The following is a 17,664-nucleotide window of genomic DNA, read 5'->3' as shown; positions in this document are numbered from 1 at the left end:
TTCCTAATCCATAGGGTTCAATATGACGTCGGTCCACCCTTTGCAGCTAGAACAGCTTCAACTCTTCTGGGAAGGCTGTCCACAAGGTTTAGGAGTGTGTTTATGGGAATTTTTGACCATTCTTCCAGAAGCGCATTTGTGAGGTCGCACACTGATGTTGGACGAGAAGGCCTGGCTCTCAGTCTCCGCTCTAATTCATCCCAAAGGTGTTCTATCGGGTTGAGGTCAGGACTCTGTGCAGGCCAGTCAAGTTCATCCACACCAGACTCTGTCATCCATGTCTTTATGGACCTTGCTTTGTGCACTGGTGCACAGTCATGTTGGAAGAGGAAGGGGCCAGCTCCAAACTGTTCCCACAAAGTTGGGAGCATGGAATTGTCCAAAATGTCTTGGTATGCTGAAGCATTCAGAGTTCCTTTCACTGGAACTAAGGGGCCAAGCCCAGCTCCTGAAAAACAACCCCACACCATAATCCCCCCTCCACCAAACTTTACACTTGGCACAATGCAGTCAGACAAGTACCGTTCTCCTGGCAACCGCCAAACCCAGACCCGTCCATCAGATTGCCAGATGGAGAAGCGCGATTCGTCACTCCAGAGAACGCGTCTCCACTGGTCTAGAGTCCAGTGGCGGCGTGCTTTACACCACCGCATCCGACGCTTTGCATTGCACTTGGTGATGTATGGCTTGGATGCAGCTGCTCGACCATGGAAACCCATTCCATGAAGCTCTCTGCGCACTGTTCTTGAGCTAATCTGAAGGCCACATGAAGTTTGGAGGTCTGTAGTGATTGACTCTGCAGAAAGTTGGCGACCTCTTCGCACTATGCGCGTCAGCATCCGCTGACCCCGCTCCATCAGTTTACGTGGCCTACCACTTCGTGGCTGAGTTGCTGTCGTTCCCAAACACTTCCATTTTCTTATAATACAGCTGACAGTTGACTGTGGAATATTTAGGAGCGAGGAAATTTCACGACTGGATTTGTTGCACAGGTGGCATCCTATCACAGTTCCACGCTGGAATTCACTGAGCTCCTGAGAGCAACCCATTCTTTCACAAATGTTTGTAAAAACAGTCTGCATGCCTAGGTGCTTGAATTTATACACCTGTGGCCATGGAAGTGATTGGAACACCTGATTCCAATAATTTGGATGGGTGAGCAAATACTTTTGGCAATATAGTGTATATTAATTTAGCACTCGCAAAGTGATTTATCAAACCTGAAAGCAATTTTGCTAACGGTATCTGACTCTATATTTAACACGTTTCAAAAGAAGGTGCAAATGGTCTGTATGCGTAATTGCGCACACATGGCAGCGGTTATTGTCGCAAGAAGGAGAAATCGAAATGAAGCAAGGAGACGCAGAGAACGCATTTTTTCACTCCGTGTGAATATTTTTGGAATGAACGAGGAAACGATCATCAAAACATATCGTTTATCCAGCATTGCCATTTTGGAGCTGTTGGGGGAACTCCGAATGGATTTGGAGCCAGGCACAAGGAGGACCCACGCAATACCAGATATCACGAAACTCCTTGCAACATTGCACTTTTTTGCATCTGGGATCTCCCAATCTCGTTTTTCAGAAGTGCTGTCCGACGTTCTAAATACCATGTCGCCCTGACGCCCTACCGGAGAACCCCGACACCCTGCGCCTGTGGAGCAACATGCCAATGCAGTCATCTTATCCACAGTCACTTCTTGTGAGCCATTTGGTATGTGCATTTTTCTACAGGCCTATAAAAAACACCTGTTTTATTTTTGTTTGTGTGTTTTTTTCTTACTGCGGTGAAATAGAAATTCAGCCACATACCACCTTAGGGAATAAAGGTTGCCAAAGTTTATATATATATATATATATATATATATATATATATATACATTTCTTTTTTTGGAGGGGGTGGTGTCACTGTAAGATAAAAATTTCTTAATGAACTAGTTTGCACAAACTACAAACTACTTTGCCGCAAACCACAAAACGCGCAAAACCATCATTTAAATAGGGCGTCTCCAACAGTTTTGCGCCTGCCACCAGTTACGCAATCGCTCTTGTTAAATCACCCGCAAACCATGGTTCAGCCCCTCGCGCAAAATTCCACTTTGCGAGCGCAAATTACTGCACGCAAAATTGGATCTTGATAAATCCGGCCCTTAGTATTCTTGGCTTGGTCTCTCTAGTTTCATTATATGAAAATGATTTCCTAACTGTCGTCTCAGAGGACTTTCATGTCCCCTAAATTCACCTCCAGGAGATAACTGATGAGGCAATAGGCATTTTCATTCGGATGTTGCGTTCGTACTCCCCCTAGAAGGAGCATACGTACACTGCTGGGAGTCAGAGAAATAATGAGAAATCATAAAAAAGGGCATTTAGTTATGAAACTGAACTGAGATAGGTATTTACAAGTATGGAAATTGTTCACTTTATAATAACTTTAGAGGTTAAATATGTTAGAATATTCTTTTTAGACACATTGATAGATTACTATAGAAATATGTGACAAATAACCAGCTATAGGGGGAGCATTAAAGACCATTTAAGGGGGTGTGTTGGCTTACTTGTTAGACCAGTGCTGTTGTTCTCTGAGAAGGTTCCAATTACCCAGTTCAATCCCCACAGCCTCCACTGTGGGTTCCTGAGTAAAACCCTTAACTGCACACTGCTCCCCGGGCACGGCACAATGGTAGCCCACTGCTCGCCAATGTGATGGTTTAAATGCAGAGGAACATTTTTCTGTGTGAGATCCATAAAGTTCAATTATTATTATAATCCAACTTGTTAAAGCAGCCTTTCAGTTTGCAAACTCGTTAATCAGGATCAACGAGCACAAAACGGCTCCTAAAAAGATTAAAACATTATAACCACCTTAGAGTCCAAACAAAATATCTCTTAACAAATATCAATCAGTTTCCTTAAAGTTTACCTTTGATATACAATTACATACAGATGTGACACAGTTTCAGCTTTGTATGGCGGATAAAGCTTTTATGCTTGCAGCTGTTAAAATACCAGAGTTAAAAATGTGTAGATTATTTCAAGTCAGAACAGGAACCATCTGTTCCCATTAAGACCAGTAGATTAAAACCATTGCTGACCTACATGTGGCTGAAGGTTAATGACTCCATATAGCATGTGATTCATTCCTGGGACTCACAGACACATCTCAATAAATTTGAATATGGTTGATAAGTTCATTAATTTGAATCATTTCTTTAATAGAGGGAAACCCATGTAGCTTCATGATACACAGATCGATGTATTACAAATGTTTATTTCCTTTTTATTTCAAATATGATTTATTTTAATGTAAACTCTAAATGCTGTTTCCGGGAAAATTGGAATATAACATGAGGTTAAAAAATAATATTTTTGACACAGAAAGGCTCTCTGTATTTGTTCAGGGCTTATTTTGTATAAGTTACTGCATCAATGCAGCTTGACATGGATGCGAGGTGTGATGAGGTGTGATGGAAGCTCAGGTTACATTAGAAGCATCCCTTTTCTCCTCTACCTGATAAACTGTCATTTGGGTTTCTGTCTACCTAGTTTGCTGGACAGATAAGCACAGTAAAAATCATAAATATTAAACCAGGTATTGGCATTTTTTTTTGCAGCATGGACAAGCTAAGATGTGCTGGAAAAAATGATCAGATCAGGTTAAAGCTTGTTAACTCAGGGAGCATTACAGTATGTTAGAATTAAGAAATCAAAATTGGCCATATTGTATATTAATGGATACCATCTATGCCCCTATTCATATTTGTTTTTTCTCATTATGTCTGTCTTGCCCTCCTGTATTTGTTTCCATTGGAGTTTTATTGAAGTTTGATTTTGCCTTGTTTGAAGCTGCATCAAAAGTACCAGGGAGGGAAAAAGACATTTAGGTATTCAAACAAACATTTTTTTTTTTACAAGCCAGCAGTTTTATTTTCTACGGAGCCTCTGTTATACCAGTCTGACTGTAGCTTATCAGGCACCAAAAATTATTTTTTCCATTTTTAAGCTTGAAATTTTTGCACAAAAAACCCCAAAGGTTGCACTGAGTTTCCACCTTTCCACCTGAAGATAAAGTCGTTGTACTGCCTTAAAGAAAATGGCTTCAACCATATGAATACCAATTTCCAATATGGAACATTTTAACTGTTTTCCTTTTACAGCAAAAACAAAAACTTAAATAAAGCCACATTAAGTAGAGGTAATTGAAATGATGCAGTCATATGTATTTTGATCACACTGTCTTCTTTCAGTGATGATAATTGACGCCACATATAGTAACACTGCACTGCAAGCATGCAGCGTTCTCTGTCAGAGCAGAACTGGAGGACTTTTGCTAAAATGTGGGATCAGCTTCTCAATGTAGGATCAACCAGACCACATTACTTTCTTTCAATCTAATAATAAAAAGATAAAGATTTCACATAATATAGTCAGGAGGCATACACTGTATAATAATAAAATATTGATGAGAGCATTGTATCCAACATTTAAGTATTAATGTGAAAGATACTGTATGCTGTAAACGATGAACCATGATCAGATGTTTTTATTCAGTGTAAGGTTTTTTTCAAGTGTGCTCTAAAAGTGAACCTCATTATTATTAGTCAAAAGGTGAAAATTTTTAAGACCTCTGTAAAACAAAACTGCTATTGACTTTGAATCTGCTAAATTGTTTGGGAGCAATTGTTTTAAATTTTCTAATAAATAAAGATTTCAGAAAGCTGTGAAAAATAGGATCCATCTTTTCTTAAATTTACTCTATCACAATTGATGGTTTACTCTTTAGTGTTACTTTAATCACAATTTGCAAAGATGCTGTAGCCTTTTTTTTTTTACTAAAACATTGCTTCCTCACACCAAATGTACTTTTTAATAGAAGCAGTTCTTGAAAAATTTGAATCCAACTTAAATATAAATACAGAACAAAACTACTTAACATAAATGCATTTATTTTGAAAAATTATTCAATAAGTTACTACATTCATGCTGATTTTGCAGAGTTCCTACCTTAGTCGGATAAATAACATGGTGCTGTAATTTTTGCACATCTATGATGTTGCTATTTACAAATATCCATTACTGTCTATAGCTGTATATCAGGTATTTATACTAAGGATGCACAGTATTTATATCGTTAAAACACTTTACAGTACAGTATTGTATTGTTTATCTTTTAACTCTTCACTATTATGTTATTCTCATATTTTTCTAAGGTTCATTTTTTTATGTGACCATTTTTTCTATTGTCTTTTTGCTGCTGTAAACACCAAAATTTCCCCATTCTAGGACAATAAAGGGATTTTCTATTCTATTCTATTCTAATGAAAGAGATCATTTTTAGACAGAAATTTGGAGAGCTCTAAAATTTTATTGAAATAACTGTTTCAAAATTTGATTGATTTTTATTCTTATTTAATGACAATAAAATGTCTTTAAGTTGTTACAAACTGTTAAAGTAGACGCTCTGAGTGATACAGGTTTGGTCTAACCATACCAGAACCAACACAGTAGAGAATAAACACACAACACACTGAATGCTGTGCATTTTTCTTTAAACAAAGTAAAATCAATAAAAATAACAACCAAATGTCTAAAGCTATTTCTATTTCAAGTCATGTGCTGAGTAATGTTGATGAAGCCATATAAGTGATGTGTTTTTTTATAGTTTGAAAGGCCAGGTGTAGGAGGTCAGTGGATAAATGTTACACTAGTTTTTATTGAAGAACATTTATGTGATAAAAATACAGAAGCTGTTCTTAGAACTGACCTGGAGAGCATTTAGAAGCAGGAGCAGAGTGTTTGGGCAGAAGAAGGTTTTGCTGTCATAGCTGGAGGTAGAAATGTGTGTTTGGTCTGTCAGGAACCTTCAGCAGCAGGATGGTGTGATTTGTCAGGGGTGAAACACACTGTGTATGTGAAAAGCTTACAGTTATTGACAGTGCAAGTCAGGTTTAGTTGTCCAAACTTTTTGACGGAACCGCAAAGGTTCTATAAGCACAGATCAGTGAGTCTAAGGAAACTGATTGCAGCTACATTATACTGAAATCTGAATTTTATTTTGATTCAAAGAGTACCAAGATTATTTATCATGAAATATGAATAAGGAAAAAAAAAATCTTGCCTTAATATATATCTAGTATTAATAAAACAAAAACAAAAATTAAGTGAACCAATCAACAGGCAAAGCATTAAATGCTTTTAAAGTTGCAAGAGTTTTTGCATATATTTTGAAGCAAATATAAAAAATATAGTATTTTACACAAAAGTATATATAGGATCTGTAAATATCTAGCAAAGCAACAACAGATATTGATGGAGGACGGTCATGGTAGCCTGTATCATAACTGAGAAGAGACATGATGCACAATCAGAGGGCTTGATAAGGTACATGTATGGAAAGAATATGAGGAATACATGAGAACAAACATGAATGGAGACAGGAACAAAAAAATAAGATCTGAAATAATCATTGGATTAGAACGTTGTACCAGGAAAAGGAATGATGCAGCTAAAGTAAGGGTATAAAATGTAAAAAGAAACTGGGTCAACATGAGTGTCTACTGAGGGTTGGCCAGCCCACGGTATGTTTTATTTTCTCAGTCATTTATGTTTCCTTTTTATATGTTACTTTTGATTGGCAGGGTGTAAAACTCTGAACAAAATGAAATTATCTTAGATATATAAAGCTGTTTAAAGAGGGTTGAAGTATTGGGTGGTTGGGATAAGCAAAGACAAATGATGGTCCATCCTCATTTTATACATCATCTATACGGCAGTAATCATAACAAGGAGTTTGTGTTAGAGGTGTTTGTTAAAGTGAAGTTACAAGATAAGGGAACTTGAAGAAGAGCAACAGAAGGTACTGAAGTGAAGGAAAAAGGACAAAATGAAGAATAGAAAAGCAGTGGGAGCTTCCGAAATACAGCTGCTGTTGCTGAACTCAGTAAGCAGTTATCGTCTGCTGTTCAGCACGGAGATCAGCTAATCTCGTACATTACTCCTTTTAATTAAACCGTTATGAAACGGGGGAAGAAAGAGCTGGCAGAGGGATTGGAACACACTGTAAGAAAAGTACATGAATGGAAGGGGGGGGGGGGATCTATAGCAGAGATCATATATGTGCATTAATATTTCTGACTTAGAGACTGAAACTGTGAGTAAACTTAGTTTTATTCCCACACCCTCTGGGAACCACAACATTTGCAAAGTGAAATAAAGATTAAATGAAATTTAAAAAGGTTAAGCTTTATGGTAATGTTAAGAGGTGAAGTGAGGTTTTCTTCCTCTGCTCCCTAAAAAAGAAAATGCATCTCCAAATAATTTGGCAATAAGTAATCTAATTAAGCTTGGCTAACTTAATTTATTTAGGTTTTCAACTTATAAACTTAAAAATAGTAGTTGGCTGGTTTTGATTCAATTACTTGGCAGCAATTAATTTAGGTTCGAGCTACATTTCTTTTGAGTGTTTAGAGAGTTTAAATTTTGAATCTCTTAATAGTTATGTAGCAAAAGTACTACACATAAAATACTTTATAAAATCAGTATTTTCAGTGTTCTGAAGGTCTTTTCTTTATACCTTTTCATTTTAAAACCTTATATATATACCTCTATATAGAAATATTCTATTGTTTCATTTCTCCTTCTTGAGATGAACCAGGTTCTTCACAATTATACAACTTAGAACAAGAAAGAAAATGGACAAATGTCACATTTTTCTATAAGCACATTTTGAGTCTGCCATATATGCACAAATACAAGAAACAACCCAGGAAGATAATGCTTTAATGAGCTGTACTTGTTAGAAAAAGTGTCTGTTATTTCTAATTAAAAAACCATCAATTAAAACCAAAACTGTTGGACAAGGCACGTTTCAGATTATTGTCCATTCTGCTTAAATTCTCATTCTCATAGAGCATAAAAAAAATCAAGTTCCATGTATAAGTTCTTTGTTGGTTTTCTCTAAATGATAACAAAAGCTTTTTTGGGGGATATTCTAGGCTTTTGATACATTTGATAAATAATTGCTTAAATACTTGGCGGTTAATAAAATGTGTGCTTTCTTTTTTATTTTTGTTTAGGCCTCATGAGTCTGTGGTGCCTCTGGAAGACCCAATTGTAACAGAGGTGACATCAACTCTTCAGGAATGGGCTTTACTATGGAAGCAGCTCTATGTGGTAAGCAGTAAACTATGTGCAGCTTGTTCCTAAATACAAAACAAATCTAATATAGTCTTTTATTAAATAAATAAATATCTATTTTGGTCTGTACTTATATAGTCAAGTCAGGAAACTTGATCAAAGCGCTTTATACTATATTCATTCATTCATTGATTCATGCAAACACTCACACACTGATGATGCAGAGCTACACTGTAGAACTGAGGATGTTGTACACAGACGCACCAGGCCCTCTGACCACCATCACAGGGCAAGTCAGGTAAAGTGTCTTGCCCAAGGACACAACGATATTGAAAGACGGAACCAGGGATTAAACCGACAACCCTTTGGTTCCAGGAACTCCTACATCCAATGCCACTGTCATCCCCTAACATTTTAAATGAAGTTTAAAAAGTTTCAGACTGTGAAATTATTAATTATAGTCTATATAAAATTAACAGACTTGCTTCTAGTTACATGAAATACAAGGGATAAACTAATGGGTAATTACATCCTGGTGTGAGTGTGCTCATGTGATACTGTACCTGACGCTTGGCGGGTAGCACTGAACCAAATGCTGTTTAACGAATAATTTCATTTTAAATAAATTTGCACAAATATCAGGAAGGTAACCTATTACAAAGTAGAGATCTTTCCCTCTGCAACATCTGCAATGCCTTTATTTTTTTATTTTTTTATTTATTTTTTAATCAAGCAGCATAACATTTAACATTTGTTCCCATTATCTTCACCTCTGTCAGGATTTGGTTGTGGTTTGTTGACCCAAATGAAAGGTTAACAAAAACCAGAGGCAGGAAATCCAAAAGTCCAACAACAAATGAAATAAAGTCCAAACAAACCGGAAACCAGGAATCCAAAAATCAAAACATGAAAACAAAGTCAAAACAAACCAGAAATCATGGAGACATCAGGGGGGATTCTATCACGAGGAGGAAGGCTCAGAGAGACGGCGTTGGAGGAAGTTAGATAAGGAACCAGCACTGAAGAACTGCACAGAGAGAGTATTTATGAGAGACTGAAATAAAGAGAGGGCTAACGAGCAGATTGGGAGCAGGTGTGAGCAGAACAGGAAAGGAGCTAGGGAAAAAGGGGAACACAGGAGGACAGCAGAGGACAACAAATAAAAACCTGAAAACTGAAAATAACCAGAAAACACAACAAAATAAGCCCTTTAAGCAGGTGATATATTATTTACAGCTTAGGTTACAGATTATATACATTATTTTTTTTTTTCTAAATGTAAAAATAAGCTCAGCCACCTTATTTTTTTGTCTTTTCATCAAGTGTTTTGTTGCAAATCTCTTGCCAAAACACCCACATGGTTGCTGTTGAAGGTTTGTTTGGACATTGCTCTATCTTTGTGTTTTCATGTAATAAGCCATTAATACTAAACAGCATTTTTTTATATATCTAATGTAATACATTTATTTTGTCTGTGTTTTCCGTGGCGATTAAGGACACTTATTTATTTTTCTTTTTTTTTCAAGAATAGAAAAGAAAACTTAAAAAGTTGTTGCAACCCTTTGTCCCAAATAATAAAATGTTGATAATAATTCTTTATGGAGAAATCAGATGAACTGAGTGAGAAAGCAGATGCAAGTAAGAGGAAGATGAATAGCTTACCACTGTGAAGATTCAGAGTAATGGCTTCATGCTGTGTACACATACTGCCACTTGATAATGTTTTCTGCTGCCACTGCTCCTCTCAACAAGTTTCCTTCACACCGTTAGCTGTTCTTCTGTTTAATGTTTAACCTGATTGAACCGACCATAGCTAAGTAAAGGAACCTTTGTGATTTTAGGCAGCTGGTGACCTTTGAACAGAATATGTGTATTATTTATCATCTTTAAGTGGATTAGTTTCATGTTTTGCCTTTTAAGTTTTGGAAGTTTCGGTTCGGACAAAATTTGCCTTTTGCCGTTTGTTGTTGTTTTATTGATACTATTTAGGGCATAGTATTCTATTGACAAGTATCTCCCTTTATTTCTGTGTCTGATACATTATTAATTCTGATTGGATCACCAATTCCATTAGCAGAAATACAACCTGAAACCGGCATATTGTTTACTGCAAATGTATTGCTATTCAGCCAATATCCAGCCCATTTTTTAGGTTTTATTCCAGTTGAATTACCTTACAGTACCTTGCCTTCCTCTTGCAGATGTCAGGTCAGGGGAACTTTAAAAATGTTTATAGACACCTGTTCATGAACAGATAGGACAGACAAAAAAAATCAACTACATAGATACCAGCTGAATCTGCTCCTCTGAAACAGGGGAGGCTCAGTGATGTTAATTAAATCCACACGTCACTTTTAACAACTGTTGAAACACATAAAACACGTTACTGCAACGGGTGATAATAGCGTTGATGAAGCACTCTGGAATAATAAATTTCAGAAACTAAGGCAGGAGTTCAGCACAAGAGGACTGTTCTGAATAAATGATCCCTTTCTCCTCCTTGCTGTCTAAACACTGTCTGTCAAAAATCTTTTAGTATGTTTGCCAATCAGCATGGAGTAGCCAGCTTCACTACCCGCCCCAACTCCATAGACCCCCTAAGAGGTTCAGCCTCAGTGGAAGTGACGTATTTTAGTGTGTTTTCCACTCAGGGCTCTACTTTCTCATTGCTTACCTCAATAGACTGAGGCTCAGACCTCAACAGGGATTTCTCATAGAGACTGACAGGCAGCATCGTTCTGCTCCTGAACAGAGGGGGACAGCAGGCTCCATAGCTGATTAATGTGCATACTGCTTATGAAATCAGGTGCATTGTAGCACATTTTAATTTAGTTTGATAAGTACTTATTAAACTGCATTAAATGCAGTATTTTAAATGCAGTATTTATGAAGTTTGACAATACATGTTTTACCAATAATTGTAGGAAATTTAAAGGAAAGGCTTAATCTTCTTGGTATTCAACAAGAAATCTCCATAATGACAGTTACATTACCTATAAGTATACAGTGCAAGTAACATTTAGAAGAAGAACATTTGTATTTGTGTTCAAACTTAACATTAAATATGTTTTGCTCGATTATATTTTAAGGTAATCTTTGCAAAGTACTTTTAGGAAGGGAAACCTTGAACAGATATGGCCACTGAAAAACATCCAGTCCTTTATGACTAAACATCTGGCCCGAATTAAGGTGGATTACAGACTATCCTTGTTGGTCCAGGATTACATTCACATTTGTTAACCTTACCCCCTTTTGGGTTACTCTTTTTTTTTATATAACATGAGTTGTTCTTGCTTTTGGTAAACTGTGTTTCCTCTTGGTTGGCTAACTGATCTATAGAGTCAATAGGAAGAATTATGTTATTTGATTTACCATGCATAATGTTTAAATATGATGTCCCATATCTTTATTTTCTGTGTTAATGAGTGAACTTCTATCCTGAGTCAGCCTCTCTGAATAAGTTTTAAACAGACACTGGTAATGTACCTTTTGCAGTTTATATATAATTAATTTACCATTGAGTCTACTTTCTTTGGATCTTTTGATTTGATTATTTAATCAAATATTTGATTTTCAGCTGTGTTCTGTGATTAATGTCTTCGCAAAATCAGAAAACTCTGCTGTCTCTCCCTTTCTTTATCTATCTAGTGAGCTTGTTTCATTACTCATCCCTCTTATGTCCTGCCAGTACTGTCACACTGTGCTTTTATTCAAAATTAACAGACTCTTGTCTTTTCTCCTTGCCAGAGTTGGGGATAAAATAAAAGATTTTTATTATCAGGCTCCATTTAACATACATTTATATATTCTATATTTTTATAGAGCGCACATGAATGTGCTGCTGTTGGTACTCTGAATCCAGCACCAATAATGTTTAATTATCTATGCACCAATATAATTTGATTTAATAATGAAGACCTAAAAAAAGCCTGCATATGCCTGACGTCCCAGAATATTCTTAAATGCTGGCATATGTGGAACTTTCTATGTATTTTGGGCGTATACATAGCGTATTCATAACAAGTCCAAAACTTACGACCAATCTAACTTATGCATAACGCACCGCAGCATACTGCCCATGAAATGATGCACAAGCCAGTGTCCTGTGAGGCCAGTGATGCACACAGAGGTTCCCGGCCTGCATAAAAAGATTTCTTTGATCACGGTATTAACCTAGCTGCCGTTTACTGCCTGCAAAAAAAAAAAATAAAATAAAATGAAAAAAGAAAGAAAGAAAGTTTGCAGTCGCAGCAGATTCAGGGTCATGTCTGCTATTAAGTTTGTTGGTCTTGGAGGTGGCCGTGAATGCAGGGAGGATCCATCACACTCACCTTCTCATTTACCCTATGATGGGAATGCAGTCTGCAGGAATACAAAATGTTTCCTCCTGTGAACCTCCTTTTATACCCAAACGCCATTATACACTAGCTGTAAGTTAGAAACATGCTCAGCGGTTGTGTGGAATTCGTCCAATACATTGATATGCGTTTGGTATACGTTCTTGTAAAGTTATGCATAATTTATGCACAAGTTACTCATAGATTTTGGATAAGCTAAAGACCACAACTTATGAGTAACATACACTTAACATATGTCAACGATCACATAACTTACCTGTAACTTATGGCCCTGATATGAGCATACCCTGGCACGCCGTATGTCAACATTTGTCAGCGTGCTTCAGCGTCTTCATAATATATACAAAATTGACTTTTTTCATACATCAGTGCCTTGAGATGACATGCTATGTAAATAAACTGAATTGAATTGGATTGAATAAGTTGTAGCCACAAAAATCTGCTCCTAAACTTTTATTTACAAAAAGGAAGTATGACTGTATCATACCATTTTTGTTCTGACTCTAGACTACATTTTAAGAACTTTTCTATAAAACCCTGAAGTTATAAAATGCAGTCCTTTTTTAATTCCCCAGAAGAGCTAGTAAAATCCCAAATGTTCATAATGACTTTGAATTTACTATGCCCTTTCTGAGCTTGGTGGTGTTTAGCTGTAGACTTTTCAGAGTGACCAATGGCATTGGTATCCATCATTACAACCTCCTTCAGTTAAAGTGTGAGCCAAAGAACTGCAGTATGGAGCAAAGGAGGCTTATAGCTTGAATGAATAATTTATATGCATGAGGTGTTAATGAGAAAGACGTTAGTCACCAGAGACAAGAGTGACACAACACAAACCCCGGGGAAATTAGCAACACATGCAGCCATGGTAAAATGACGGCGGTCCACATACCTTATTTCCCTGACAGAGATACCATATTCCCTCATGGCAGTAACCTCTTTATAGGTTTGAAATGAAAGTCGTTCAGGCGTGAAGTTAGGACCATGACCAGTTTATTTAACCTCCAACCACAATTCTCAGTCCAGATCCTACACAGGAAAACAAGTATCCTCTGAGACTGAACCCCTATTTTTTATGACTCTGGGGAAATTCTGCAAACCTCTTAATGCTAGATACATAATGATAGAGTCCATGTCTCAACAAGTGAAACCTGTGTTTGGGGCTCAGTGCGGTTGTTATATAATGTTGACACATTTTGGGATGCCTGCACTTATCCGGCTGGAGTGTCAGACAGCAACACATTACCCAACCAACCTCTAAATACACAAAACAGTGGTCAATGGTTATAAAGTAAATATCGATTCAGTTAAAGTCTCTTAAGGAGAGGAATCTTTCTGAGATGAATGCATAAGTGAAACAAAGAAACACACAAAGATCACATCCTTACCTACAGCAGCACATTGATCCATGGTTGGTTAAATCTAATGGGAGTCCTACTTTAACGCCACAACAATCTTAAAAGAGCGATATACCTATCTGAAGTTACTGCGTGGGACCAAAAGTTATGTGAGAGGATTCTGATCCATCAGCACCCGATAGAGAGTATAGAGACATACCCGGCCTCTGATATTAGGGGGATCCTGACCATGCAGAGTCCTAAAAGTCAGCCACCAAGGTTTTTAAATTAGCTTAAAAAGAAACTGGCAACCAGTGAAGGGATTTCAGAACGGCAGCTGTGTAAGCACTTCTTTTGGTGCAAGTCAGCTATCTAGATGCGGAATTTTTATGTTAGATAATATCGTTCCTTTTTTTTTTTGACAACTGAATAAAGGTTTACAGTCACCTAAATGCAAAGATGGAAATACATAGATGATCAAAAAAAGTTTTAATTTTTTTTTGTTTAGTTTAGTTTTTCTTTAACTGATAGAAACTGCTTCTTCTCAGACACTTTTAAATGGTCAAACATTTAGCAGAAAGGCTTATATTAAGCAGAAAAGCTTGGAGCATCTATATACTGGTTGACACATTGAATAGCATCATCAGGGTGAGTCACCAACATCTCAGTTTTATCAGCAGTCAACTGCATGGAGTTTGAGCCTAGCCATGTTTTATTTTCACAAGGAATTTAATTGTGGAAATCAGAAGCCTTAAAGAAACAGTACAGCTTATTATCATCAGCAAATAAATGATAGGGACCATGAGGAAACTCCTCAACTATCTATTCTAATTGAATATCTAGGAGCAAAAACAAAACTGGGCTGAAGGCTGAGCCTTGAGGCACTCCATGAGGTAAACTTAAGTTAGACATAACCTGGTATTTGGCAAGGCATTAACACTTCGCCTGGACAAATGGGACAATCACACATTTACTGGCTTTCACATACTATTCATATTGTATTCTGCAGTGCCTTTGATTAAGGCTTTTATATTTTTTTAACTCTTTGTAGCAGAATGTCAACCGACTCATGCAAAATCTTCTGCACTAATAATATGTTACTAAGTATTGTTTCTTTATTCACAGTACACATAGCATAGTACTTTTAAAGTTAGTGTTTAATGTATTTACACTCACATTAATTGTTGCCATCCTTTTCTAATTATCTCCTTCGTGTGCCCAAACAGTAATGATCTGTCTTCCCCTTGCTGTTCTGACAGAATTTGTTTCTCATTCTCTCCATTTTGGTCCCCATCCGTCGCCTCTTATTCTAATGTCAAGCTAGTAAGAATGGCTTGCATTGTCCTGTATGTGTGTAGGCAGGCTAGAGAAAGAGGGAGGAGGGGGAAACTGACAACTGAACAAAAAAAGAGAGATGTGGAGACTGGAATAAATGCAGAAAGACACATTTCTTTGCTGTGAAATGAGCAGACAAGATTATGTGGATGTCTGTGTATTCAGAGGCTGAAACGAAAGAAAAGAGGTGTGACAGAAGAGGCACAGAAAGAATCCAGTAATTTTTTCAACTTTATAAGAAATAAAAATCTTCCTATGATGCAAAAGGGAAAATTATTTTGAAAAACATTATGAGTTTTTTTTTTTTACAGTTTGCCAATTTTATCCTGTCATTTTTTTGCATTCTTACATAAAACATAGTAAAGTTGTATTTTTTTAGACTAGAGTTTTACAAAATAATTAAAAAATAAAGAGTCTCATGTTCATAATGCATTCATTAAGGAGTTCACTATCTGGAACTCAGAAGCCTTGAAGAAGCAGTACAGCTGAATATCATCAGCAAATAAATGAAAGGACACATCATCCTGGATCATCTATCCTAAGGGTACAGCAAAGAGCAAAAACATGGCAAAAAATTTAATAAAAAGAGGGCCTACAATAGCAATACATTTTTATATATGGTCAAAGTTTTTTGTAGAAAAAAAGTATTAAAACAAATTCAGTAAGAAACACAGGACTGGATGTAGTGGTCTACAATTATAACTAGGCATACGATTACCATGAGACCATGCAAAAAAATGCAGCTAAAGTTATATTATTACAAAATTATTACAAAATTCTTTGGTTACTACAGATTATTAAATACTTACGAAGGGGAAAACTGACAACTGAACAAAAAAAGAGAAATGTGGAGACTGGAATAAATGCAGAAAGACACATTTCTTTGCTGTCAAATGAGCTAAAAAAAAATGCAGCTAAAGTTATATTATTACAAAATTATTTGGTTACTACATATTATTAAACACTTAGGAAGACAACAAACTCTGACCAGAAAGAATATTTTAACAAATGCTTTAATTCTAGGTGGTATTTTACACATAGAAGGGTTTTGAGCTGCTACAGACAAGTAAACATGCAGATGACGACATTAATGAAGTAGAGACAAAAGAGTAACAACTATGCTTAGTAATTATTTCATTAAACTATATAAGATAGGTATTTTGTTTCTGTTTGTTAACTTTTTCTACAATGCTTTTTTGTCCCACAAAAAGGTTACACTTTTTAAATTTAAACTAGTGTTGCACCAATACTCATACCAGTATCGGGCAGGGCCCCAATCCAGCACTAAAATGGTGGTATCGGTATCGCCGAGTTCCAACAAATAGGGCACTGATACCATTTTGAGAGCCAAACGTTTATTCAACTATTGTCATCCAATCCAGGTAGGCAATAAAAAGTTCAACTGGATTCACTTCGTATTAGTCATTTTTTCCTGCTTCACTAAGGTAGGCAGCAGCTTAACCAAGCCATGATGGCAATTATTTTACATTCAAGTAGTATGCAGTGGTTCATATATATACACACACATCAATTTCAAATAGAACTGGTATGGTATCAGTATCAGCCGATGATGCAAAGCGAGGTATCGGGTATCGTTGCCAAATAATGTAATTGGCGCAACTCTAATTTAAACAAAAACTAACACATTTAAACAAAATCTAACACTTCATAATTCGATGGCAAATATTCATCAACCACTCTATTTAAAGACAGAAATGATTGGAGTTTAATTCTCAAATTATCCAAATTTTTACAAATATAAGTAAACATACTTAAAGTTTAACTATAAATGAAGCCTTATCAGCCTGTTTCCCATCAGGTCACTGGATTGTTGAGTTGATTCCATCAAATTTTTCATTTAGGGAAAAAACATTCCAATGTATCCAAAAAAGAAAACTTCACCTGTTTGGCATGAGGAATGTAGGATGTTTTTACAGCTTTTCTAAGTCGTTTAGCCTTATAACTCATGATAGTTATATTGTTTTGATCAACAGCTGTGTTATTATATACAAAAGTAAGCACAATGTAGACGAGAACAAAGCTAAAAGTCTGATCGGATACTGAGAAACTTGTTATTGCAGCTGAGCAACTTTAAAAAGAGGATTTATTGAATGACTAAAAAAGGAAGTTTATTTATGATGTTTCGATCTTTCATACTTGTAATACATTGTTACCGCCCCCCCTTTTGTAAGGAGGAGGGGAGTAACGCGACAACCACAAAAATTGACAGAGTCCAGGTGAATGTTTTAAAAGACATAGGGATTTATTAACAACAAAAATCCCAGAAGGCTTGTACACACTGTGGGGGAGAAAGGGACGGTTAGGTGGTGCCAAATCAAAGAAAATAATAAAACAAAACAGGGCCTAACTACCATCGATTCTACAGAAAAGAAATAGAAAACAAAAACCCAGCCTATCTAATCCAACAAAGGAGTCCAACAAAACTTTACATGGGTGGCACCCACCTGCTTACCTAGTGTGTCTAACATAAAACAC

The 17,664-nt window shown here is 36.4% G+C and overlaps 1 protein-coding gene across 10 annotated transcripts in view; it reads left to right on the top strand.

Annotated features, from left to right (window-relative positions):
• LOC119780707 (dedicator of cytokinesis protein 3-like) overlaps positions 1–17,664 on the top strand; it is a 259,177-nt gene that overhangs the window by 149,829 nt on the left and 91,684 nt on the right. For all 10 annotated transcript variants that reach the window (XM_038280830.1, XM_038280829.1, XM_038280828.1 and 7 more), the window contains exon 5: positions 8,078–8,174. In XM_038280830.1, coding sequence (XP_038136758.1) covers positions 8,078–8,174 — 97 coding nt within the window. The remainder of the gene's footprint in view (positions 1–8,077; positions 8,175–17,664) is intronic.

The sequence above is a fragment of the Cyprinodon tularosa genome, unplaced genomic scaffold (genome assembly GCF_016077235.1).
Source record: "Cyprinodon tularosa strain WSP-4 unplaced genomic scaffold, ASM1607723v1 ctg165, whole genome shotgun sequence".
NCBI lineage: Eukaryota > Metazoa > Chordata > Actinopteri > Cyprinodontiformes > Cyprinodontidae > Cyprinodon > Cyprinodon tularosa.
This window is presented reverse-complemented; position numbering and strand designations above follow the sequence as displayed.